At 45.7% G+C, this 27,920-nt stretch overlaps 1 protein-coding gene across 6 annotated transcripts in view; it reads left to right on the top strand.

Annotated features, from left to right (window-relative positions):
* The first annotated feature begins 2,275 nt into the window (after positions 1 to 2,275).
* The window catches only part of LOC118359962 (protein turtle homolog B-like), a 78,409-nt gene continuing 52,764 nt past the window's right edge, over positions 2,276 to 27,920 (top strand). For 2 of the 6 annotated variants that reach the window (XR_008137851.1, XM_052519904.1), the window contains exons 1-2: positions 2,276 to 2,643; positions 24,196 to 24,441. Coding sequence is in view for 5 of the 6 variants with exons in the window: in XM_052519904.1 (XP_052375864.1) it covers positions 2,580 to 2,643; positions 24,196 to 24,441 (310 nt within the window). In the remaining variant the exon portion in view is untranslated. The remainder of the gene's footprint in view (positions 2,644 to 24,195; positions 24,442 to 27,920) is intronic. The other 4 variants (XM_052519868.1, XM_052519890.1, XM_035738959.2 and 1 more) reach the window with 3 other exon arrangements.

Genomic DNA, 27,920 nt, shown 5'->3' on the forward strand with positions numbered 1-27,920 from the left:
GACCATGATTTAAAAAAGAAAAGTGTTACCCAAAGCTCCCAACATAGTCAAACGTGATATCCATCCAGTCGTGAAAGTATGTGGAGTGTTGGCACCATAGAAATATGTTTGGCACTGGCATTTTACATTCACCAGTCCATCACCCTTCCAGGGCAGAGACCTCTATTACAATACTGCTGGTCCTCCAGGCAATGTTTCATATTGTCTCGGATACACAGTTGTCTATTGTGTGGCTAAATGTTTCCCCTGGTACGACAACAGGATGAGCCCATGAGAAAATCATCAGCGGGGATAATGAATGCTGTGAACCAGACAGCAGTTTGCTCAAACTGTACCCAGTGAACTTGTTTTGATTGCTCTGAGTTTCACAACCCAATACATTGCATGTGCCTCAACAGGGCGTCACATGAATCACTTCTAATTGGAGTTGTTTACCGTACTGTAGCCCAACTCTCTCTACAAAGCCTGGAAAATGTCACTGTCATTGCCTTGCAATGTCTTTCTAAACTCCTGAATGGCTTATGGTTGGTGGTATAGGATACAGTCCAATCAACATTAGTCTCAATTTTGTCCCTAAATGCTATTTATTTCTCAGGTAGAGTATTTAGAGTGCAGTTATCATATTTTATTTATATATACATTTGCAAAAATGTCTAAAAACCTGTTTTTGCTTTGTAATTATTGTGTATTGTGTGCCGATTGATGGGAAAACAACTTTTTAATCAATTTTAGAATCAAATCAAATTGTATTTGTCACATGCGCCGAATACAATAGGTGTAGACCTTACAGTGAAATACTTACTTACAAGCTCCTAACCAACAATGCAGTTTTAAGAAAATACCTAAAAAAACGTAAGAGATAAGAATAACAAATAATTAAAGAGCAGCAGTAAATAACAATATATACAGGGGGCACCGGTATAAAGTCAATGTCAGTGTGGGGCGCACCGGTGTCGAGGTAATTGAGGTAATATGGACATGTAGGTAGAGTTGTTAAAGTGACTATGCATAGATAATAACAGAGAGTAGCAGAAGACTTCCAGAACGTGTGTGTGGGGGGGGGAGTCTTAAGGCATGGGGGTAGAAGTTGTTTAGGGGCCTCTTGGACCTAGAAATGGCGCTCCGGTACCGCTTGCCATGCGGTAGCAGAGAGAACAGTCTACGACTAGGGTGGCTGGAGTCTAACAATTTTTAGGGTCTTCCTCTGACACCGCCTGGTATAGAGGTCCTGGATGGCAGGATAAGGCTGTAACCTGACAAAGTGTGGAAAAAGTCAAGGGATCTGAATACTTTCTGAATGCACTGTATGTGTCCATAATTCTGTGGAGTAGTCAGTGAAACAATTGCGTTGTGTGTCATGATAAGCAGGAGCTGACACCTTTAACGCCACACTTTCTGAATTGCTATCATTTAGCTGAGGAAACTACATGTGCAATATTAAGCCTATCATTCACTGAAATAAGACAGAGGAAGTACCTTAAAGATACAGAAAACCATATAAACTGCTTTTATCCATATATGGAGAGGAAAATAACACCATTTTGAATTGATGGAGAAGTACATTAGATTCAGATTATTTTTCTGATGTATATATAAAAAAAACATTTCTGTCATTTTTATTTGTTTATGTCATGTGCAGTGTTTGGAAAAAGTGTATCTTCATATCTCTCCACATTTCCACTGAATGGAGATGTAAAATAAGCGTGCGGATACGGTTTCAACGCTATGCCAGCTGTAGCTAGGCTACAGATGGATTGGGAGCAGTAGCTGACAAGGCAACCTCCCTGCCGTCCTCGAATAAACAGGGGTAAAACAATGTTGGCATCTGTCGCCACACCCAACACATTAGCTGAGGTTGTAGTAGCAGAAAAGGAACGTTTTAACCCGGTGACAGCGACATGACCACTGCTCGAGGCTGTGAATGAGCGACAGACAGAGGAGAGACTCAGGCACCGCACAGACATCATGGCTCTTGCGCATCACCATCATAGCTCGCAGCATGAATAGATATGCCAACATTGACATGAATAATGAATGCATGTTCAAAGGCTCTCAATAGACTGGTCAGTATTTAACAATGATGGTGGCACTTGTTAAGGAATACTTCAAGGCAGGCGTTTAAAGATGCGGACTCGGCTCTCTGTCAATGCGCATGATACTGCGGTTCTACTACTACGGCACGCTTCAACTCACCTTGAATTGGTACGCGTATGTTCTCCTGTCATTCGTATAGTAAGGGGCGGAAAAATAACCAATACACGCCCCAAATCCTCTATCAGCAACCAATCCAAAGAAAGAAAAGGCGGAGCTTTTGGGTAAAATATCAAACTTGGTTTCACTATGCGCTCGTAAAACAGTTCCGTCAACTACAATCGCGGCGGTGCAGGTGCTCTGTCTCTTCGGGAGAGGATGCGGACGGAAGGACGGGGGAGGGAAGGGATGAAGGGAATCGCCGAGAGGAAAGTGCATAGAATATGAATAAAAAGGCATCGATAAGAGCGCGCGCTGTGCAATGTCGAATATGAAAGATTCGTTGAACGGGGCACTTTGCGTGGTAATAGCTGGTCGGCAATAGTACTATGATTTGGTATGTGGCCACTTTGATAGCAAGTGTTTTCAGCACCAGAGGAACGGCCGCTCAAGGTGAGTTGAAGTGCAATATATTTTGTGCCGCCCATAATATATGATTTTGAGCAACTGCATGTGGGTTTGCCGCTGGCCTTTGCATAGCATGCTCATTCTATATTGGTAGATTAACGCAATAGCTGTATTTCATTGATTTAAATGGCTGCATTTCCTCTAGTCACGTGAAAGTTGTGCCTTGGTTAATTGTTTTTTTTCTAAATAATTTAGTTAAATATTAGCCTACTCCTTATCATGTCATTATGTAATTATGTAATACAGCCTTAAGAGTAAAATCTCACATTTGAAAGGAAAGATGTGAGACATAATATTGCATAATTCTGTACAAAATAATTGCTCCATTATTTGAGCAGAGAAATACTACGAGCATATTACTGTCTGTACTGTAAGTACATCGTGCTATGGTCGGTGATAGTAGCCTATACAGCCAGGAGCATGTGTTTCAGATGTGTCAGATAAAAGGCCAAAAATACATTTTGTTCTGTTATTTGCTTTAGAAAAAAATCAGTCATGATCAGTAGAGGTGTCAGCAGTCTCAAATGTGATCATTTCCCCCAAAGGGGTGTGACGCTACACGAGTTTCCAATATGGGAAAGTATCTCGTCACGAAATGCAGAAATATTGTCACATAACATTGGAATTTGTATGTGCATGAATGTATTCATTTAATGTTATGAATATTGTCTGTTTAAATTCAATTTCAGGGGGTATGTAACTGCTGTGTGTGATGTGTCAGTAACTGACAATTCAAATCAAATCTAATCAAATTGCATTGGTCACATACACATATTTAGGATATGTTATTGCGGGTGTAGGGAAATGCTTGTGTTCCTAGCTCCAACAGTGCAGTAATATCTAACAATTCACAACAATACACACAAATCTACAGTAAAAGAATGGAGTTAAAAAATATATAAATATTAAGATGAGCAATGTCGGAGTGGCTTTGACTAAAATACAGTAGAATAGAATACAGTATATACATATGAAATGAGTAAAGCAGTATGTAAACTTTATTATTATTATTTATTATTAAAGTGACCAGTGATTCCATGTCTATGTATACAGGGCAGCAGCCTCTAAGGTGCAGGGTTGAGTAACCGGGTGGTAGCCGGCTAGTGATGGCTATTTAACATTCTGATGGCCTTGAGATAGAAGCTGTTTTTCAGTCTCTCGGTCCCAGCTTTGATGCACCTGTACTGACCTCGCCTTCTGGATGAAAGCGGGGTGAACAGACTGTGGCTCGGGTGGTTGATGTCCTTGATGATCTTTTTGGCCTTCCTGTGACTTCGGGTGCTGTAGGTGTTATGGAGGGCATGCAGTGTGCCCCGGAGATGTGTTGGGCAGACCTCACTACCCTCTGGAGAGCCCTGTGGTGGCGGGCGGTGCAGTTGCCGTACCAGGCGGTGGGTGATCCAGCCCAACAGGATGCTCTCAATTGTGCATCTGTAAAAGTTTGTGAGGGTCTTAGGGGCCAAGCCAAATTTCTTCAGCCTCCTTCACCACACTGTCTGTGTGGGTGGACCATTTCAGATCATTGGTGATGTGTACGCCGAGGAACTTGAAGCTTTTCACCTTCTCCACTGCGGTCCAGTCGATGTGGATAGGGGCGTTGTGAAGGGTGCAGTGGCCATCAGAGGTGTTTACCAAATGGTCTGGAGCAGAGCAAGGAATGTTTAACATTTACAATATCAATTATGCAAGTTTGTTCACATTTGAATGAAAACACTGTGTTGACCCATGGACTGATTTAACCTTGCTCTTCCAATAGTGTCCAGATGGGGGAGTGATTTCTCCAGCTGTCACGTGATGATGACTGAGCTCAATGACCCCTCATCCTCTGTCTAAAATTACTCTGCTTTCTGTCTCGTTTGACAACTGAGGATTAGAATTGTTAATTTGTATGATTTGTGAGGGCCAGGGGTTCGACACAATATAAAGAGTGTTTTATATATGAAACATAATTAGATTTGAGTTTAGTCAAAACATACATTATTATTTCCTTTCTTGCTTTTTCTTTGATAATGAAATACCTGCCCTGGTCTCTCATGTAGTGGTCACATTCAGGGTTGTCTGTTCCAACCCTGAAATAGGTATTACCAGTGGCTATACAATGTTGGTTTTACTTTTGAATCCTGCCATGCATGTTGTTGTTACTCTGTTGGTTTAGGCCTCAATGGTTAGGGTTAGGATTTATTATTGCATAAAAACTGTTTTAGAGAAATGTCAACCGCTGAAATGTGATTGTACAAATCTGAAAACCACCTATGTAAATATTAGTTTAAACAGCTTTTGTGGAGAAATATTAATACAATTGGTATACTTTCTAAGGATGTCTGCATCCTTTGCCTGTTGCTTTTGCTATCTCTGTGTTAGGCATGTTGGTTGATGAAGTAAGATGTCAGGGTAGAGGGTAGTGCCCCTAGCAAGGTTGGGGTCAATCCATTTCCATTTCCAATCAATTCAGAAAATTAATTCAGAAAAAATGATCCCTGTAACAAACTATGGGCATTAATTACATTTGAATTTATCTCCTGAATTGACTCAAGTTTAAAAGGAAATGACTCCATTCACAGTCTCTGGCACTATGTGTTTCATCCTACTGTACCATTACTGCTTTCCCCTGCCTGAGAGAAGGATACAGTCAGTCCCACATCTAGTCTCTTCTCTTTCACTCATTCAACCGTTCTACCGTTCTCTGATGTCATTCACTCGTCTATAGCACTCCTACAGATACCTCACTCACATGCATTCTTTTTCTATTTATTTAACTAGGCGAGTCAGTTAAGAACAAATTCTCATGTACAATGACAGCCTACACCGGCCAAAGTCAGGGCAATGTTAGGCCAAATGTGAAGCACCCTATGGGACTCCCAATCATGGCCGGTTGTGATACAGCCTGGATTCAAACCAGGGTGTCTGTAGTGACGCCTCTTGCACTGAGAAGCAGTGCCTTAGACCGCTGCGCCACTCGGGAGACCACATTCACTCGGACACACAACCTATACCCTCACTCATTCACTGTCAGGCATATGCTCTATTTACTCTCCCAATCATGGGAGGAAAGCTTGTAAACCCAGCCTAGAGAAAGCCCTGTGCTCAAGCTGTGGAAGGCAGACTTCTGCCAGCACAGCACTGGGCATGTGCCAGCTCTTTCTGCTGCAACCACTCCTCTCGCCTCGGCCAGTTCGCTCCCAGTGGAATCTCCCTGCAAACAAAGCCTGGAGCATTCTGGGAAAGCCAGTATGAGGAACAGGCCTGATTGAACCCCCCAGTCCTCTTTTCTTAATTTTATTTTTTAGGAGGTGGATCAGCTTTAATATTGGAAATAGATTGTGGCTTCTATCAATGTAATTGTCTGCATCATTTCCAATCCCCCATATATATTTGAAATATACAGAGCCTTCAAAAAGTATTCAGACCCCTTGACTTTTTCCACATTTTGTTACATTACAGCCTTATTCTAAAATGGATGAAATTGTTTTTTTCCTCATCAATCTAACAACCTGTTTTCGCTTTGTCGTTATGGGTTATTATGCAGATTGACAGGGGGAAAAATACATGTAATAAGGCTGTAATGTAACAAAATGTGGAAAAAGGGAAGGGTCTCATGAGTCCCACGAGAATCCTAGGGGCAGTAAAACCGCATGCACCGCTCAGGCAGTCAAGAGGAAAAATGATTCCATCATTGAACAGGGAGGTTCCAAAGATTTAAATAGGGAAAAAGAACAGTCATATTATTCATCTCAGCAGAATTTAAGAGATGTAATGTAGTGTTATTGACATAGTGAGTGAGACTGAGTGTGGCAGAGTGAGAGGGTAGAGAGAGAGAAAGAGAGGGTAAAGAGAGAGGGTAGAGACAGAGAGAGAGGGTAGAGACAGAGAGAGAGGGTAGAGACAGAGAGAGAGGGTAGAGACAGAGAGAGAGAGGGTAGAGACAGAGAGAGAGAGGGTAGAGACACAGAGAGAGAGGGTAGAGACAGAGAGAGAGAGGGTAGAGACACAGAGAGAGAGAGGGTAGAGACACAGAGAGAGAGAGGGTAGAGACAGCGAGAGAGAGGGTATAGACAGAGAGAGAGAGGGTAGAGAGAGAGAGAGAGAGGCTAGAGACAGAGAGAGAGGGTAGAGGTAGAGACAGAGAGAGAGGGTAGAGAGAGAGAGAGAGGCTAGAGACAGAGAGAGAGGGTAGAGGTAGAGACAGAGAGAGAGGGTAGAGAGAGAGAGAGAGAGGCTAGAGACAGAGAGAGAGGGTAGAGGTAGAGACAGAGAGAGAGGGTAGAGGCAGAGAGAGAGAGAGAGAGGGTAGAGACAGAGAGAGAAAGAGGGTAGAGACACAGAGAGAGGGTAGAGACACAGAGAGAGAGGGTAGAGACACAGAGAGAGAGGGTAGAGACAGAGAGAGAGAGGGTAGAGACAGAGAGAGAGAGAGGGTAGAGACAGAGAGAGAGGGTAGAGACAGAGAGAGAGAGGGTAGAGACACAGAGAGAGAGAGAGGGTAGAGACACACAGAGAGAGAGGGTAGAGACACAGAGAGAGGGTAGAGACAGAGAGAGAGAGGGTAGAGACAGAGAGAGAGAGGGTAGAGACAGAGAGAGAGATTAGAGACAGAGAGAGAGGTTAGAGACAGAGAGAGAGGTTAGAGACACAGAGAGAGAGGGTAGAGAGAGAGAGAGAGGTTAGAGAGAGAGGGTAGAGACAGAGAGAGGGTAGAGACAGAGAGGTTAGAGACAGAGAAAGAGGGTAGAGACAGAGAGAGGGTAGAGACAGAGAGAGGGTAGAGACAGAGAGGTTAGAGACAGAGAGAGAGGTTAGAGACAGAGAGAGAGGTTAGAGACAGAGAGAGAGGTTAGAGACAGAGAGAGAGGTTAGAGACAGAGAGAGAGAGAGAGGTTAGAGACACAGAGAGAGAGGGTAGAGAGAGAGAGAGAGGGTAGAGAGAGAGAGAGGGTAGAGAGAGAGAGAGAGAGAGAGAGAGAGAGGGTAGAGAGAGAGGGGAGAGAGAGAGATATATAGGGTAGAGAGAGAGAGAGAGGGTAGAGAGACAGAGAGAGAGGGTAGAGACACAGAGAGAGAGGGTAGAGACACAGAGAGAGAGAGGGTAGAGACACAGAGAGAGAGAGGGTAGAGACACAGAGAGAGAGGGTAGAGACACAGAGAGAGAGGGTAGAGAAACAGAGAGAGAGGGTAGAGACAGAGAGAGGGTAGAGACAGAGAGAGAGAGGGTAGAGACACAGAGAGAGAGGGTAGAGACAGAGAGAGGGTAGAGACAGAGAGAGAGAGGGTAGAGACAGAGACAGAGGGTAGAGACAGAGAGAGAGAGTGGAGACAGAGAGAGGGTAGAGACAGGGAGAGAGAGTGTAGAGACAGAGAGAGAGGGTAGACACAGAGAGAGAAATTAAAGAGACATTTATTGAGCAGATTCCATCACTCACACTTGTTCTTGAGGGCAGTGCAATTTCTTTGATTTATCGATGTTGAATAAACATAATTTTCCATAACCAACTGCAATTAGACAAGCCTTATGAAAGTGCTAATAAGCATGCTTCTTGATGTAAATCATCAAGGTTATTATGACTGAAGAATCTACTAGTTTAAAAAAGGAAGGAAGTTGAGTCTATGTGACTCGATCCGTGTTAGCATGGGGGAAATGTCAGTGACTTACAACCACCATCCGTATATCCTGATTTCCTGTAAGGGGCACCTCTGGCAGTGCTTCACAGTGTTAAGCTGGCCTTTGGGCCTCTGGCAGTGCTTCACAGTGTTGAGCTGGTCTTTGGGCCTCTGGCAGTGCTTCACAGTGTTGAGCTGGCCTTTGGGCCTCTGGCAGTGCTTCACAGTGTTAAGCTGGTCTTTGGGCCTCTGGCAGTGCTTCACAGTGTTGAGCTGGCCTTTGGGCCTCTGGCAGTGCTTCACATTGTTAAGCTGGTCTTTGGGCCTCTGGCAGTGCTTCACAGTGTTGAGCTGTCCTTTGGGCCTCTGGCAGTGCTTCACAGTGTTAAGCTGGTCTTTGGGCCTCTGGCAGTACTTCACAGTGTTAAGCTGGCCTTTGGGCCTCTGGCAGTGCTTCACAGTGTTGAGCTGGCCTTTGGGCCTCTGGCAGTGCTTCACAGTGTTGAGCTGGTCTTTGGGCCTCTGGCAGTACTTCAAAGTGTTGAGCTGGTCTTTGGGCCTCTGGCAGTGCTTCACAGTGTTGAGCTGGCCTTTGGGCCTATGGCAGTGCTTCACAGTGTTGAGCTGGCCTTTGGGCCTCTGGCAGTGCTTCACAGTGTTGAGCTGGCCTTTGGGCCTCTAGCAGTTCTTCAGTGTTGAGCTGGTCTTTGGGCCTCTGGCAGTACTTCACAGTGTTGAGCTGGTCTTTGGGCCTCTGGCAGTGCTTCACAGTGTTGAGCTGGTCTTTGGGCCTCTGGCAGTGCTTCACAGTGTTGAGCTGGCCTTTGGGCCTCTGGCAGTGCTTCACAGTGTTGAGCTGGCCTTTGGGCCTCTGGCAGTGCTTCACAGTGTTGAGCTGGCCTTTGGGCCTCTGGCAGTACTTCACAGTGTTGAGCTGGTCTTTGGGCCTCTGGCAGTGCTTCACAGTGTTGAGCTGGCCTTTGGGCCTCTGGCAGTGCTTCACAGTGTTGAGCTGGCCTTTGGGCCTCTGGCACGCCTGGCCCGTTTCACACTCCCTCTCTGTGCCCAGTGCCCAGGCAAAAGCAGGTGTCAGTTCATTGTTGAGTGAGGGCTGGGGCCCTTCATTAATCGGTCTGTGCTTGTCTGAGGGGGACATGCAGCTACAGAGGGCCAGAGAGTGGAGGGGAGAGAGACTGACTAGCCTGGGCTGGCTCACACCACTGGGCTGTCAGGCTAAAGATGTGTTTTAAAATGTATATGACACCCAGATCTCTGTCTGTCAGATGAATGCCACTGGTGTTTCAGAGATAGTAGGCAGCTCGCCTGCGGTGACATGGCCTCTTGTCTGTGTTGTGTAGTAGTGGGCACCCTGTGTAGGATGTAGTGTTCATGAGGCTGCTTTTCATGTAGGAGAGTGTGCTGTGCTCAATAGCATATGTTGTGCATAGAAGGAAGGGCCCACTAGCTGGTATCGAGTAGAAGGTAAAGTATAGGATTTCTAATCTGCATAATGTGTTCCCTGTCATGAAGGGTATTTTTTAAATCATAATGTAGAGAGAGAGAGGCTGCGATGATTCCAGCTTAGGGCTGATTCCAGTTTAGGGATGATTCCAGTTTAGGGCTGATTCCAGTTTAGGGCTGATTCCAGTTTAGGGCGGATTCCAGTTTAGGGCGGATTCCAGTTTAGGGCGGATTCCAGTTTAGGGCGGATTCCAGTTTAGGGCTGATTCCAGTTTAGGGCGGATTCCAGTTTAGGGCGGATTCCAGTTTAGGGCGGATTCCAGTTTAGGGCGGATTCCAGTTTAGGGCTGATTCCAGTTTAGGGCTGATTCCAGTTTAGGGCTGATTCCAGCTTAGGGTTGCAAAATTCCCAGAATTTTCTATAAATTCCCTTGTTTTCCAGAAATCCAGGTTGAAGAATTCTGGAATTCCTACTTATTCCCTCCTGATTCCGGGGAATCTAACAACCGGGATTTCGGCAAAAACAGGGAACCTATTGAATGTTCCTGGAATTTTGCAGCCTTATTCCTGATAATAAGAAAGAGCATTTTTTTCCCTCTGTTGTCATCACTTTTACGTATATCAGTACTCAGTTAGAGATTTTGGAGAGGTTGATAAGTAACCTACTTGACATACAGGTGACTGCCAAAATAATGGAAACACTTGAGTAAATGAGGGATACAAAGTATATTGAAAGTGGGTGCTTCCACACAGGTGTGGTTCCTGAGATAATTAAGCAATTAACATCCCACCATTCTTAGGGTCATGTATAAAAATGGTGGGCAGACCATTATTCTGGCAACCATAGCTATGCCCCCATAGGATGACATCCACGGGGCACGAGTGGTAACTGAATGGTTTGATGTGCATGAAAACAATGTGAACCATATGCCATGGCCATCTCAGTCACCAGATCTCAACCCAATTAAACACTTACGGGAGATTCTGGAGTGGTGCCCGATAGAGTGTTTTCCAACACCGTCATCAAAACACAAAATAATGGCATTTCTTGTGGAAGAATGGCGTCGCATCCCTCCAATAGAGTTCCAGAAACTTGTAGAATCTATGCCAAGGTGTCAGCTCATTGTTGAAGCTTTTCTGGCTCGTGGTGCCCAACACCCTATTAAAACACTTTATGTAGGTGTTTCCTTTATTTTGTCAGTTACCTATATGTGCTTATTGTTCATCTTTGTTCAGGTCTCCCTCTCTGTGAAGAGTGGTTAAAGGTTCATTCATTTTCCAGTGATGTTAGACTTCTCCTTTATTCAACTACAATGCCACTCTGTGGTGCCCAGGATCCTGCATGATCAAATACATAATGTTACCATTTATAAAGGTTGTGATTAAGTCTCTCCTCTCCCATTTGCTCTGTCACCGTCTGTCTTTCCTGCCTTCCGCCTCACCCTGCATCACTATCACTGTAATGTATTCCTCTCGATTGCAGTCTGTGTTTGTCTTTTCATATGGTTTATTTGTTTGTATTAGTGCCACAAATCCAGATTTCTTTAGGAAAGCTATTTATAGGGCAGCTATTACAATGTTTGTTTGATAAGTAGCTCAATGAGGATAGGATTGGCTTTTGTACTTGTATGTCACACTTTGATGTTAGGTTGTCAGTGTGTTCTGGGATGACTTCTATTCAACACCAGTATTTTTACTGAGGCTGACTGTCTGGTAGTACTACGCTGAGCTTGGGTTTGACAGACTCCATGTGGTGCCAGTGGGTGTAACTGAGAGTGAGTCACACAGCTTCTGGTCAGTCTATGACGTTGGTTCACTCATATCATTGTCTCACACTGCCTGTGTAGGAGGTGGTCATCTGTCATTAATGTATGTGTCCCTGTATGTAAGTGTCCATGTTAGCTATCCATGCTGTTTCTCTACGTGCAGCCTAGGCACTCCTATCCATGTGTCCTGACTACACTCATTGCATTGCACCTCATTGCCACACACACACACACACACACACACACACACACACACACACACACACACACACACACACACACACACACACACACACACACACACACACACACACACACACACACACACACACACACACACACACACACACACACACACACACACACACACACACACACACTGTTCTCTGATGTGACCTTCAGCACATGCAGGCTGGCATTCAATTACCACCCTGCCAGTGGCCCATCCAGCCCAGTCACTGCACGTCCTTGAGATTCATTCTCTACTCTAGTCTATATTCCATTACATCCAGGACATTGTGTGTTCTGTCCAGTTTAATCTGTGCTCATATCCTTGTATCACATACACCATAACCATGTGTGTGCTGGTACTGAAGTGCTTGTAGTGTCATATTCACCTTTGCTCAATACCTGATTTCATATCACAGATTATCGTGAATTAGACATTTGTGACAGGCACATGAAAAAGTTTTTAAAAATTGTGTCCACCACACAATTTTCTTCTTTATAATCCAGTCCACAATTTTCTTCATAATTCCAATTTATTGTGGCTAACTTTAGCTAGGTGGCTAACGTTAGCTAGGCTAGGGGTTAAGGTTAGGATTAGTGGTTAAGGTTAGCGTTAGGGGTTAAGGTTAGTATTAGGTAACATGCTAGCTAAGTAGTTCAAGGGTTAGCTAACATGCTATCTAAGTAGTAAAAAAAAATGTAAGTAGTTACAAAGTGGATAAAATGTTGTCCATCATGTGATTTGAAAACGCACCGTTTGGGTTGCTAGACATTCACGTTATGCGCCCACCCATCCTCACCAAACAAACCTCCCTCCTATCGTTTCTGTCTTAAGTAACCTACTGCCTTTATCTGTGATTAAAATGCACTGTATACTGTATAATGTGGTGGACACAAAATGTTTTACTTTTTGTGTGTCATGAATTTCCCAAGTAATTGGTGTCTATTTCAGGATAATTTGTGATAGTGGGTTGTAGTGCTGTAGCACTGCCAGGATCCAAAGCACTTCTGTTCCCCATCCACTCCCTTGTAATGTTTTGATGGTAGATTTGTCACAGATTCAGTCAGTGTCAGGAAGATGATTTAGGCATCCTGGGGTGACATGAAAACCCCACGTCTCCAAATGTAGTACATTTATTATTTATATTTATTCAGATTTTATATGATCTCTTATCACATTGGACTTCGATAATGTCAAAATATTTCACAGCTATTGTTCCAGCTGCATAATTACAGCCCAAAGTGCCTGGAGAGTCCACACACGCAAATCTGTGATCATTATTGCAAGTACAGTAAAGGGTACTTTTCATGCAAGTGCCATTATCGTTGCTGCGGCTCGAATAGGCTGGTTGAAATCTCCAGCGGATTTAACTCCTAACTGTCCCCGATGTTCTACTGTGAACATTCATGTTCTGCTCTGGACAGATGCTGATTGACTCAGAACAGATTCATTTGATTGATTAAGTGAGCTGCAAAAGAAGTAGGCTGCTTGCAGTGAGTAACTGGCTTTAGTATTGATAGTGAACATGCCTATTTAACTGGTGCCAAATAATCTGGAATTATTCTCCTGCATTGTGCTCTGGGACATGGACTGCCTCTGATTTAGCTAATTTACCTGCAAATGCAGACAGCAGCATAGTGTACTGGATAAAGTCGTCCCTTCGGGAATTCATTATGAGCAGGTTCAGCACTACTGTTATTTGTAGTTAGGAGTTAGGATACTTGTACAGATGAGGTAGTTGGGCTAGCCGAAGAGGTCTACCAGCTAATTATTGGGCTACAATAACTCTTTTGCCAATTGGCCTGGACCCTTTATTGCCAACACGGAGCCCTGCCAATCCATCACGACTGGTCTGCCGACGTAATTGTCCGAGGTGGTTTCAACAGGTTTTTCCATTGCGACGTCGCCGAAGGCCCATCTGCTAACCCCAGCCCGCTAGCTGTCTGAATCGGCGTGTCTCCAGCTCGCCTAGCATAGTAGCGACTACCGAACGACTCCCTGACTCACCTACTGCTGCTCATTAGACCCTATGATCACTCGGCTACACATGCCTCTCCCTGTCAATATGCCTTGTCTATTGCTGTTTTGGTAATTTATTATTGTCTTATTTCACTGTAGAGCCCACCCCCCACACATGCGGTGACCTCACCTGGCTTAAATGGTGCCTCGAGAGACAAAAACCTCTCATCATCACTCAATGCATAGATTTAGGTCACCTAACATTTAGGTCACCTAACAGCACAAGCTCTGAAGATAGATGGGGGGCAATCAATTCACATATGGTGTCCAGGGCACAGATGGGGGCAGAAGGTGGTCTATAGCAAGTGGCAATGGTGAGAGACTTGTTTCAGGAAAGGTGTATTTGTTAAAGTAGAAGCTCAAATTGTTTGGCACAGACCTGAATAGTAAGACAGAACACTGCAGGCACTCTCTGCAGTAGATTGCAACTCCGCCCCCTTTGGCAGTTCTATCTTGTCGGAAAATGTTACAGTTAGGGATGGAAATGTCAGGGTTTTTGGTGGTCTTCCTAAGCCAGGATTCAGACACGGATAGGACATCCGGGTTGGCAGAGTGTGCTAAGGCAGAGAATAAAACAAACTTAGGGAGGAGGCTTCTAATGTTAACATTCATGAAACCAAGACTTTTACGGTTACAGAAGTCAACAAATGAGAGCGCCTGGGGAGTGGGAGTGGAGCTAGGCACTGCAGGGCCTGGATTAACCTCTACATCACCAGAGGAACAGAGGATGAGTAGGATAAGGTTACAGCTAAAGGCTATAAGAACTGGTCGTCTAGTACGTTCGGAACAGAGAGTAAAAGGAGCAGGTTTCTGTGCGTGGAAGAATAGATTCAAGGCCTAATGTACAGACAAAGGTATGGTAGGATGTGAATACAGTTGAGGTAAACCTATGCATTGAGTAACGATGAGAGAGATATTGTCTCAAGAAACATAATTTAAACCAGGTGAGGTCACTGCATGTGTGGGATGTGGAACTAAAGGGTTAACTAAGGCGTGTTGAGCAGGGCTAGAGTCTCTACAGTGAAATTAGGCAATAATTACTAACCAAAACCTCAATGGACAAGGCATATTGACATTAGGGAGAGGCATGCGTAGCCGAGTGAACATAGGGGTCCAGTGAGTGGCTCAGGCGGGCCGGAGACACAGCGATTCAGGCAGCTAGTGGGCCGGGGCTAGCAAGCTAGCGGAAGGGCCTTGGAGGGACGTCGCGACGGAAGAAGTCAGTTGTAGCCCCCTCGTGCTGTAACGTCAGCAGACCAGTCGTCGTGAATCAGCAGGGTGGTGAAAGGGTCCAAGCCAATTGGAAAAATAGATACAGTGGCCAAAGAATTTGTCCGATGGGCCTCTTAAGCTAAGTCCAATTTGGACCCTCTTTTTCTAAAATGATCCGCCTTAATTATTGCAACCCCTATTACTAGCCTGTTCAACCTCTCTTTCGTATAGTCTGAGATCACCAAAGATTGGAAATCTGCCGTGGTCATCCCCCTCTTCAAACGGGGAGACACTCTAGACCCAAACTCTTATAGAGCTATATCCATCCTGCCCTGATTTTGTAAAATCTTTGAAAGCCAAGTTAACAAACAGATCACCGACCATTTCAAATCCCACCATACCTTCTGCACTATGTAATCTGGTTTCCGAGCTGGTCATGGGTGCACCTCAGCCACACTCAAGGTCCTAAACGATATCATAACCTCCATCAATAAAAGATAGTACTGTGCAGCCGTCTTCATCGACCTGGCCAAGCCTTTCGACTCTGTCAATCACCACATTCTTATAAGCAGACTCAATAGCCTTGGTTTCTCAAATGACTACCTCGCCTGGTTCACCAACTACTTCTCCGATAGAGTTCAGTGTGTCAAATCAGAGGGCCTGTTGTCCGGACCTCTGGCAGTCTCTATGGGAGTGCCACAGGGTTCAATTCTCGGGCCGACTCTTTTCTCTGTATTTATCAATGATGTCGCTCTTGCTGCTGGTGATTTTCTGATCCACCTCTAGGCAGACCAAGATCAATGCCATACAACACTCCTTCTATGGCCTCCAACTCATTTTCAATGCTAGTAAAACTAAACGCATTCTCTCCAACCGATTGCTGCTCGCACCCGCCCGCCCGACTAGCATTACTACTCTGGACGGTTCGGACTTAGAATATGTGGACAACTACAAATACCTAGGTGTTTGGTTAGACTGTAAACTCTCCGTCCAGACTCACATTAAGCATCTCCAATCCAAAACTAAATCTAGAATCGGCTTCCTATTTCGCAACAAAGCCTCCTTCACTCATGCTGCCAAACATACTCTCGTAAAACTGACTATCCTACCGATCCTTGACTTCGCCGATGTCATTTACAAAATAGCCTTCAACACTCTACTGAGCAAACTGGATGTAGTCTAACCACAGTGCCATCCATTCTGTCACCAAAGCCCCATATACTACCCACCACTGCGACCTGTATGCTCTTGTTGACTGGCCCTCGCTACATATTTGTGGCCAAACCCACTGGCTCCAGGTCATCTATAAGTCTTTGCTAGGTAAAGCCCGCTGAATATAAGTATTTCCTAGGTAAAACCCGCCTTATTTCAGCTCACTGGTCACCATAGAAACACCCACCCGTAGCACACACTCCAGCAGGTGTATTTCACTGGTCATCCCCAAAGCCATCACCTAGTTTGGCTGCCTTTCCTTCCAGTTCTCTGCTGCCAATGACTGGAACGAATTGCAAAAATCACTGAAGCTGGAGACTCATATCTCCCTCTCTAACTTTAAGCATCAGCTGTCAGAGCAGCTTACTGCTCAGATCACTGTACCTGTACACAGCCAATCTATAAATAGCCCACCCAACTACCTCATCCCCATATTGTTATTTATCTGGTTGCTCTTTTGCACCCCAGTATCTGTACTTGCACATCATCTTCTGCACATCATTTACATTTACATTTAAGTCATTTAGCAGACGCTCTTATCCAGAGCGACTTACAAATTGCACATCTATCACTCCAGAGTTAATGCTAAATTGTAATTATTTCACCCCTATGGTCTATTTATTGACTTACCTCCCTAATCTTCTACATTTGCACACACTGTACATATATTTTTATATTGTGTTAAAGACTGTACATTTGTTTATGTGTAACTCTGTGTTGTTGTTTTTGTCGCACTGCTTTGCTTTATCTTGGCCAGGTCGCAGTTGTAAATAAGGACTTGTTCTCAATTGGCCTACCTGGTTAAATAAAGGTGAAATAAAGGTGAAATTAAAAATTAAATTAAAAATATGTCTCAGAAGGTTGTTATCTTAGTTACAGTACTAAACTAATATAGGACAGGCTATAATATATTGACTTGTCATCTTTCTGTTAGATGTATTGGTGCCTCAGTGATGACACCTGGTCTTTGAGAAAAGCTCAGCCTGTGAAGATATAGCGGAGGTTAGAACAGAGAGGGCCTGTAACATGATTTGCACAGCTGGCATTTATGTCTTGTTGAGAGCATAAATATGTTCCCTTGAAAAAGTTCCCATAAACACTGCCGGGTCACTGTGTCTCCATTAAGGAAATGAAAACGGCGGTAGCAGTGACTGGGCCTGTGCTGATCTTCCCCTTGTGATGATCTCATAAAGCGATTGGGGAGTTATTAGCCAGGCAGTATATTATCCTGGGTCTTTATGGTAATTCCTCTAGAATCCAAAAATAATGTTAGATAGAAACCGTGAACTCCTGAAACCTGAACTGTCTGCAGGGAAACAATGGGTTTCAGCACCGCTGTGCCCCAAGCCCAGAGTGTAGGCTTTATAATGTGACAGCATTTAGTTCTCAAGCCAAACAATGTGGATAATATTTTATATTCCCCAACTTGTGTGGATAGTACTTGGCCTGCTTGGTCCCTTAGGGATAGACCACGTGAATTTCATGTTTTCATGTGATCACATGTGAAGTTAATGTGATGAAATGTGATAACATGTAAAGTAACATGATAACATGAAACAACACGTGAAAACATGTGATCACATGTGAAGTGTTCAACAACAAAATATTCTAGTGTGAAATGAAAGGGGTGGCTAACATAATATATTGCGTTTCTCTTGCTCATGGGTTACAGTTGATGATTACCTTATAAACACTATAGACACCTCTTAATCTATTAGTGTGGAAGACACATGTTGAGTCAATAAAAATATGTTAAATTGATAGAAGAGGGCACGATTTCAGGAAACTGAGCCTCTTGAAGTATCAAATTCTCTGATAAGTCAGAAAAATACTTTGTTGTCCATTACAACTGAATAGATTAGTTTCCTGAAAATAGATCCAGTCATTAGGCAGCTCCAACACACGGTAAAAGGGTGCTGTGTAAACTGAAAGGAGATTGGAGTAGTCTAAGATTGAAATATGGGGTGCGTAAAGAATTCTGTACAACTAATATGTTATGAAGGTGTAATAAATAGGGGTGTTAAGGCCATCACCACTCAGTTCCCTCCACCATGTCTACCACCCTGCAGCCATCACCACTCAGTTCCCTCTACTATGTCTACCATCCTCCAGCCATCACCACTCAGTTCCCTCTACCATGTCTACCATCCTCCAGCCATCACCACTCAGTTCCCTCCACCATGTCTACCATCCTCCAGCCATCACCACTCAGTTCCCTCCACCATGTCTACCACCCTGCAGCCATCACCACTCAGTTCCCTCTACCATGTCTGCCACCCTGCAGCCATCACCACTCAGTTCCCTCTACCATGTCTACCATCCTCCAGCCATCACCACTCAGTTCACTCTACCATGTCTACCATCCTCCAGCCATCACCACTCAGTTCCCTCCACCATGTCTACCATCCTCCAGCCATCACCACTCAGTTCCCTCCACCATGTCTACCATCCTCCAGCCATCACCACTCAGTTCCCTCTACCATGTCTACCATCCTCCAGCCATCACCACTCAGTTCCCTCTACCATCCTCCAGCCATCACCACTCAGTTCCCTCCACCATGTCTACCATCCTCCAGCCATCACCACTCAGTTCCCTCTACCATGTCTACCATCCTCCAGACATCACCACTCAGTTCCCTCCACCATCCTCCAGCCATCACCACTCAGTTCCCTCCACCATCCTCCAGCCATCACCACTCAGTTCCCTCCACCATGTCTACCATCCTCCAGCCATCACCACTCAGTTCACTCTACCATGTCTACCACCCTGCAGCCATCACCACTCAGTTCCCTCTACCATGTCTGCCACCCTGCAGCCATCTCCACTCAGTTCACTCTACCATGTCTACCACCCTGCAGCCATCACCACTCAGTTCTCTCCACCATGTCTACCACCCTGCAGCCATCACCACTCAGTTCCCTCCACCATGTCTACCATCCTCCAGCCATCAACACTCAGTTCCCTCCACCATGTCTACCACCCTGCAGCCATCACCACTCAGTTCCCTCCACCATGTCTACCACTCTGCAGACATCACCACTCAGTTCCCTCTACCATGTCTACCATCCTCCAGCCATAACCACTCAGTTCCCTCCACCATGTCTACCACCCTGCAGCCATCACCACTCAGTTCCCTCTACCATGTCTACCACCCTGCAGCCATCACCACTCAGTTCACTCTACCATGTCTACCATCCTCCAGCCATAACCACTCAGTTCCCTCTACCATGTCTACCATCCTCCAGCCATAACCACTCAGTTCCCTCGACCATGTCTACCATCCTCCAGCCATAACCACTCAGTTCCCTCCACCATGTCTACCATCCTCCAGCCATCACCACTCAGTTCACTCTACCATGTCTACCACCCTGCAGCCATCACCACTCAGTTCCTCTACCATGTCTGCCACCCTGCAGCCATCACCACTCAGTTCACTCTACCATGTCTACCACCCTGCAGCCATCACCACTCAGTTCCCTCCACCATGTCTACCATCCTCCAGCCATCAACACTCAGTTCCCTCCACCATGTCTACCACCCTGCAGCCATCACCACTCAGTTCCCTCTACCATGTCTACCACTCTGCAGACATCACCACTCAGTTCCCTCTACCATGTCTACCATCCTCCAGCCATAACCACTCAGTTCCCTCCACCATGTCTACCACCCTGCAGCCATCACCACTCAGTTCCCTCTACCATGTCTACCACCCTGCAGCCATCACCACTCAGTTCCCTCCACCATGTCTACCACTCTGCAGACATCACCACTCAGTTCCCTCTACCATGTCTACCATCCTCCAGCCATAACCACTCAGTTCCCTCCACCATGTCTACCACCCTGCAGCCATCACCACTCAGTTCCCTCTACCATGTCTACCACCCTGCAGCCATCACCACTCAGTTCACTCTACCATGTCTACCATCCTCCAGCCATAACCACTCAGTTCCCTCTACCATGTCTACCATCCTCCAGCCATAACCACTCAGTTCCCTCGACCATGTCTACCATCCTCCAGCCATAACCACTCAGTTCCCTCCACCATGTCTACCATCCTCCAGCCATCACCACTCAGTTCACTCTACCATGTCTACCACCCTGCAGCCATCACCACTCAGTTCCCTCTACCATGTCTGCCACCCTGCAGCCATCACCACTCAGTTCACTCTACCATGTCTACCACCCTGCAGCCATCACCACTCAGTTCCCTCCACCATGTCTACCATCCTCCAGCCATCAACACTCAGTTCCCTCCACCATGTCTACCACCCTGCAGCCATCACCACTCAGTTCCCTCTACCATGTCTACCACTCTGCAGACATCACCACTCAGTTCCCTCTACCATGTCTACCATCCTCCAGCCATAACCACTCAGTTCCCTCCACCATGTCTACCACCCTGCAGCCATCACCACTCAGTTCCCTCTACCATGTCTACCACCCTGCAGCCATCACCACTCAGTTCACTCTACCATGTCTACCATCCTCCAGCCATAACCACTCAGTTCCCTCTACCATGTCTACCATCCTCCAGCCATAACCACTCAGTTCCCTCGACCATGTCTACCATCCTCCAGCCATAACCACTCAGTTCCCTCTACCATGTCTACCATCCTCCAGCCATCACCACTCAGTTCCCTCAACCATGTCTACCATCCTCCAGCCATCACCACTCAGTTCCCTCAACCATGTCTACCATCCTCCAGCCATCACCACTCAGTTCCCTCAACCATGTCTACCATCCTCCAGCCATCACCACTCAGTTCCCTCCACCATGTCTACCATCCTCCAGCCATCACCACTCAGTTCCCTCCACCATGTCTACCACCCTGCAGCCATCACCACTCAGTTCCCTCCACCATGTCTACCACCCTGCAGCCATCACCACTCAGTTCCCTCTACCATGTCTACCACCCTGCAGCCATCACCACTCAGTTCCCTCCACCATGTCTACCACCCTGCAGCCATCACCACTCAGTTCCCTCTACCATGTCTACCATCCTCCAGCCATCACCACTCAGTTCCCTCAACCATGTCTACCATCCTCCAGCCATCACCACTCAGTTCCCTCTACCATGTCTACCATCCTCCAGCCATCACCACTCAGTTCCCTCTACCATGTCTACCATCCTCCAGCCATCACCACTCAGTTCCCTCTACCATGTCTACCATCCTCCAGCCATCACCACTCAGTTCCCTCCACCATGTCTACCATCCTCCAGCCATCACCACTCAGTTCCCTCTACCATGTCTAATGCCCTCTAGACATCACCACTCAGTTCCCCCCACCATCCTCCAGCCATCACCACTCAGTTCCCTCTACCATGTCTAAGGCCCTCTAGACATCACCACTCAGTTCCCTCCACCATGTCTACCATCCTCCAGCCATTACCACTCAGTTCCCTCCACCATGTCTACCATCCTCCAGCCATCACCACTCAGTTCCCTCCACCATGTCTACCACCCTGCAGCCATCACCACTCAGTTCCCTCTACCATGTCTACCATCCTGCAGCCATCACCACTCAGTTCCCTCCACCATGTCTACCACCCTCCAGCCATCAACACTCAGTTCCCTCCACCATGTCTACCATCCTCCAGCCATCACCACTCAGTTCCCTCTACCATGTCTACCATCCTCCAGCCATCACCACTCAGTTCCCTCTACCATGTCTAACGCCCTCTAGACATCACCACTCAGTTCCCCCCACCATCCTCCAGCCATCACCACTCAGTTCCCTCTACCATGTCTAAGGCCCTCTAGACATCACCACTCAGTTCCCTCCACCATGTCTACCATCCTCCAGCCATCACCACTCAGTTCCCTCCACCATGTCTACCACCCTCCAGCCATCACCACTCAGTTCCCTCTACCATGTCTACCATCCTCCAGCCATCACCACTCTGTCCCCTCTACCATGTCTACCATCCTCCAGCCATCACCACTCAGTTCCCTCCACCATGTCTACCATCCTCCAGCCATCACCACTCAGTTCCCTCCACCATGTCTACCATCCTCCAGCCATCACCACTCAGTTCCCTCCACCATGTCTACCATCCTCCAGCCATCACCACTCAGTTCCCTCCACCATGTCTACCATCCTCCAGCCATCACCACTCAGTTCCCTTCACCATGTCTACCATCCTCCAGCCATCACCACTCAGTTCCCTCCACCATGTCTACCATCCTCCAGCCATCACCACTCAGTTCCCTCTACCATGTCTACCATCCTCCAGCCATCACCACTCTGTCCCCTCAACCATGTCTACCATCCTCCAGCCATCACCACTCTGTCCCCTCTACCATGTCTAACGCCCTCTAGACATCACCACCCAGTCCCCTCTCACTGAGTCCTCTCTGTCACTGACGCATCAGATGCTACTGATGTTCTCCTTCCATTTCCTGCATCTTATCAGTGTGTGTCCGTTGCTGCTTTGCAGTTAAAATATTCACTGAAAGTGCCTAATCTTTACTTTAATTAAGCATGATAAGTCTATGCATATTTAGCTTTAGATTGCAATTATAGGTGCTCTTTACTCGTTCCCCTCCCTGTAAATTGTCTCTTTGAGTCTAACTTATAGGCTTCTTAGCCTCAGTATATTTACAATGCTTGTGTAGGCTGTGTTGCTGGTTTGTTTAGCTACGACTTTAGGTCATAGCTACAGGCTGAATTGTGGTCATGTGCAGGGTCCAGTGACTCAGCGTATTGCACATGTGTTCCAGTGGGTCAGTCATTAACTCTAAACCATGTTTTTTATGCTGTCTTGCACCGCTTACCAGAGAGGCACAATGGCAGAGCAGATTCTAGGAGTAAGGCCCGTGACTGGCAGACCACAGCTCCACTTTAACAAAAAGTGTAATTTGATTAAATCTGCTCTGTTTCAGTCCAAAAGCTGTGCTGGCTAAATCACATAAAGTGGATTAACTCTTCTACCGGATAGAGCAGATTAAAATTGTAAACACAATCACTGACTGATGCATAGGACCTTTAGGGGTGGAGCCTGTAATAGAGGTAAAGAGGCTTCATGACTGTTTAATTGGAAAGGAACAATGGCAACCGTAGCACTTCCTATTTTACACAACACTGACAATGGTTCACACACTCAACACAAGGCATGAGTTCCATTACAGAAACCTACCTAGAGAATCGTACTGCTACCTCTTCCCCATCCTGAGGCGGAGCCTTTCTTTAACACTACTGTACTTGGATGCTGTACTTCCAGAAAACATTAGTAGCCATAATGCAAGTAATAGTTTTAATGAAAGCGCTAAGTTATTCAGCCTGTGTTTCTGGAGAGTGAATCGTCAGCATGTCTCTTGATCCCTGAAGCGATGTTCCCCCCCGGGGCGAGGGGATGTGGGGTGAGGAAGGGTGGAAGGGCGGCAATGCTCAGTCTAATGGAGGAGATCCAGAGATCCAGGCTGGCTCAATGAGAGCAGAGCGGGGGAGGCAGCTGGACAAAATCCATTCCCAGAGTGAGCGTTCTGCTGAGGCAGGTAGGCCGACCTTTCAGCCGTCCGATAGGTCAACCTCGGCAGTGTGCCTGGACATCCATGGCTAAACGCCAGCCCAGCCCTGGTACCGCTCATAGTAAAACCCATATGAGCAGCAGCCAGCTCTGATCAATAGAGCCGCCTGGGCTGGTAACTTATTTACAGTACTGTAGGCGACCTACGCCTCAGACAGAATTCTCTCTCACAAGGAGAGATGACGACGAGGGAACTGTACAGAGCCAGACTGTCCTGTACTAGATCCATATAAGTACCTACCAGGCTCTATAAGTGGGGCCAACACTGTAGGCAGGGCTGTTCAATCTTAGTTTTGACGAGCTACATGGCCTGTTTTTTCAATCACTGTAGCTGTAATGGAATTTGTGTTTTATAGGCATTGGAAAACTAAGCAGCAATATCTTCTCTGCTTGGTCAGCACAGCTGTAGTAGTTGAGAACAGTACAGCACATATACTGTACCATTACCTCCCTCCTTCTTTAAGGGACCCTCTGCTCTTTGGTTAAAATAACCTCTCCTGTTTTTCCCCCCAGTTGCCCACGGAGTGAGAGAGGAGCCCCAGTTTGTGACGGCGCGCGCTGGAGAGAGCGTGATCCTGGGATGTGACGTGTCCCCTCCCCTGGACGGCCAGCAGCCCCCCTACGTGGTGGAGTGGTTCAAGTTCGGAGTGCCCATCCCCTTCTTCATCAGCTTCCGCTTCCACCCTCCTCATGTCGACCCAGAGTACACCGGTAAGAGCCAAGCCAACCACTCTCCTCATGTCGACCCAGAGTACACCGGTAAGAGCCAAGCCAACCACTCTCCTCATGTCAACCCAGAGTACACCGGTAAGAGCCTTCCAACCCCCCCATGTTGACCAAGAGTACACCGGTAAGAGCCTAGGATCTAGTGAGCATTTGCCATGTAGCCTGGTTCCAATGCTATGAAATTACAGAAAAGAAGAGAACAGAGGCAGCACTAACGTGCTGACGCACATTGCAGCTCAGATTAAAGTGTATTGTGGGGACAGATGCCATGTTACAGTAGAGCTGTGATAGTGTGATAATGGTTGAGACTGTGCCATGGTTCATGAGAACCTCCCCTGGGTGTTTTATGGGACGATATCCTCTCTGTGTCTACATGGAGCTGAGTGTCTGGAGTGTCTGAAGATTACCATGGCCCACTAGGCCAGAGTGGCCTGCTGCCTAACACACGCATGCACAAACACACACACACACACACACACACACACACACACACACACACACACACACACACACACACACACACACACACACACACACACACACACACACACACACACACACACACACACACACACACACACACACACACACACACACACACACACACACACACATGCACACTGTATAAGATCTGCCTGGCTGGCTATTCTCATGAATTCCCATTTTCCATTTCTCACCAAATAAATAATTCATCTGGGTGGAACAGAGATTAAATGTACTGTCATTGCCCGGTTAGACTGGCTAGTCCTGCAAGGCAGTTAATGTACTGCTATATTTCTGGGTGTTAATGTACTGTATTCTGCCTATATTTCTGTGTCTTAATGTACTATATTAATCCTATATTTCTGGATCTAAACGTATTCATGCTGGAGATAAGAGGTTTGGGACTGCCTTTTACAGTAGCGTATGTGGGGGTAGGCTCGCTTCTCATGCCTCTCTGCCTCTATGTCTGTGTGCTTTAAATGGGCATATCTGAAGACTGAAGTGTATTTTGTAATTCCACTATGACCTTTTACAAGGGATTCTATCTTAGATTATGTTAAATAATGGGGTTATGGTTCACATCATATGTGTTGTATTTATGTTGAAGTGGATTGGGAGTGGTACACCTCTCTCTTGCAGGGAGGAAAATACAGACTTTTACTGTTCGACTGAATATTACCCTTTGGCAAGTGTCTTAATCAGTGCTAGACAGAAATGGAGTGCTCCTCCTCTAGTGTGTTAGCCAATTGCCCAAGGTGATATGCAAATCTAACATTTAAAATCAGCTATTCTTTGCACCAACTAACGCAAAGAAACAATCAATAATGCAGACACTATGATATTTAGTTTGTGCATTTTTAGTTAAAGATTTTTGGGGACAGGCTGGTCTTACATCTCACCCAAACCCAATTCCCAAGCTCTCCTCCAATCAGAGCCATGGAAAAGCCTGCAGAGGGATTATGGTCTTTAAAGAACTGAATGTTTAGCTGCATGGCTTTCTTTAGCTCTACTCTCTTCTCCTCCCTCTACAGCTATTGCAGCAGTACAATGGATCGAAGCCTATGTGTGATATTAATAAACCCAGGGGGCAATATTCACTGTAGGCAGCAGTAGTGTTAGATTACAGTGTGTGTGAATGCTCTGGAAGGGCTGGTCCTGATGTGTACATAGTATTGTTAATTCTGTTTACAGCACGCCTCTCACTCGGTGACAGATTGAACCTGAGGTCGATCCCTACCCTTCACGCCACCACCTACCCTACTCAGCACTTTATCACCCAGGCTAAAATAGACCTGACTTTTAAAGCCTCGCCTTTTTACTGCAAGACTGCAGTCTCCCTCTTTCCTCTACCCTCTTCCCTTTGCCTTATCGATTTCCTGCTCAACAAAAACCCACCGTTTTCTTTGTCAGTTATCGCAGCCATCCCAGTAAAAGGCTATCTATCGCATCTATATGCAGAGCTACTGGAAGAGCAATCCAGCCTGCCCTCCACGCCAATATGTTTTCCTGACGTTCAAAATGAACGAACAAGCAACAGTACTTACAGTACATACCGTATATACATCTCAAAGTTTGGAAAAGGATATTTGTCCCAGGGCACGGCTCTAACATAGGAGAGAGTGTTTCAGTCTGTTCATCTGGCTCGACTGACAGGGCTGTAGCAGAAGCCGTGTGGATGCAGTGGGTTGGAAGCTGTGAGACAGATTTCAACATGCCTGGTTTACTCAACTTCTCTCATCCTCTGTGACATGACTTCCTACTTTTAGATTTCCTATTAATCTCCTGAGCCTTCAAAGAGAAGTCAGTCTTTTTCAGTATTGACACTAAGTGCTTTCCTTTTCCAAGCCCTGTGCTTCATCAGGTAGCTGTGGGGAGCTTGGAACAGGGTTCAAGGTCAAGCAAAAAATTCTAGCCCAATGACCACTCAAAAACATACCCAAAAGGCCTGAAAACTAGCCAATTATTTATTTTTTTTCACAGCAAGAGAGGAGTTGTCATATCTATACAATAAACCCCTTTTCCATAATGTTATCGAGACAATTAAGAACGAATATCATAGTAATTTGTAACGACCATTACAAAATAATAATTATTGCAAGCTATGACATGACGTAATAAAGGAATATGAATATGTGACAAGAGAAAATATAATTTGCCCTGATTAAACTCGCCAGATCATTTTCCATCAATGGATGTAGCTTTAACTCGCTTGACTGGTATGATTAAGCAATACGGCTACAGTAGCCTCGACAAGATGTAGGCAAGATGTAAACTGAACGATTTAGCACTGTGCTTAGTTCAAATTAACAGACTGATTTATTCAACATGAATAGTAAGGCGATTTCGCAATAGTAAATGCTTGTTTCCTCAACTTCCTGCTGGAATAGGCTACTGAGGATGGGGTCATAATTTCAATCACTGAATTAATTATGAATAATATGTATATGAACTTAATATGCTTTTCAACCACAGCCAGTGTTTACCTGCAGCCTAATCTGACTACTGTTAAAGTTAATCTAATGTGTTTATAATAACACAAGGCTACAACAACAACAAACTGAAGTTATAGGCTTTTTATTACATTCGTTTGCCAGCTCCAGGTGGGCTACAAAAGCGTCACAAATTGATTTGCAGTAACTCCAGTGATATCGTAATTTCAACATATTTATTTGATCAAATGTTAGCCTACAATGGCATATACATTAATAGGCTACTTGATGGCCAACAGAGACAAATGTGATGCTTTGCGACCCAAGGCTGGAGACTTTCTTCAGCAAAGATGGCTGACAAAAATACTACGATGGAAGCAAATGTAAGTGGTCATAACGAATCATGAAAATAATGTACAGTTGACAGGAATATGTTGGTTAATGTAGAGGCAAACGAGTATGCATATTTTTTTTAATAAGCTAGCTGGTTAATCATATTTACGAAAATCGCGAAAATCGCGATTAGCTAACATTAACACTAGCTAACATTAACCAGCTAGCTGACTAGCTAACATTAACCAGCTAGCTGGCTAGCTTTAT

This window comes from Oncorhynchus keta, chromosome 1 (assembly GCF_023373465.1).
Source record: "Oncorhynchus keta strain PuntledgeMale-10-30-2019 chromosome 1, Oket_V2, whole genome shotgun sequence".
Classification (NCBI taxonomy): domain Eukaryota; kingdom Metazoa; phylum Chordata; class Actinopteri; order Salmoniformes; family Salmonidae; genus Oncorhynchus; species Oncorhynchus keta.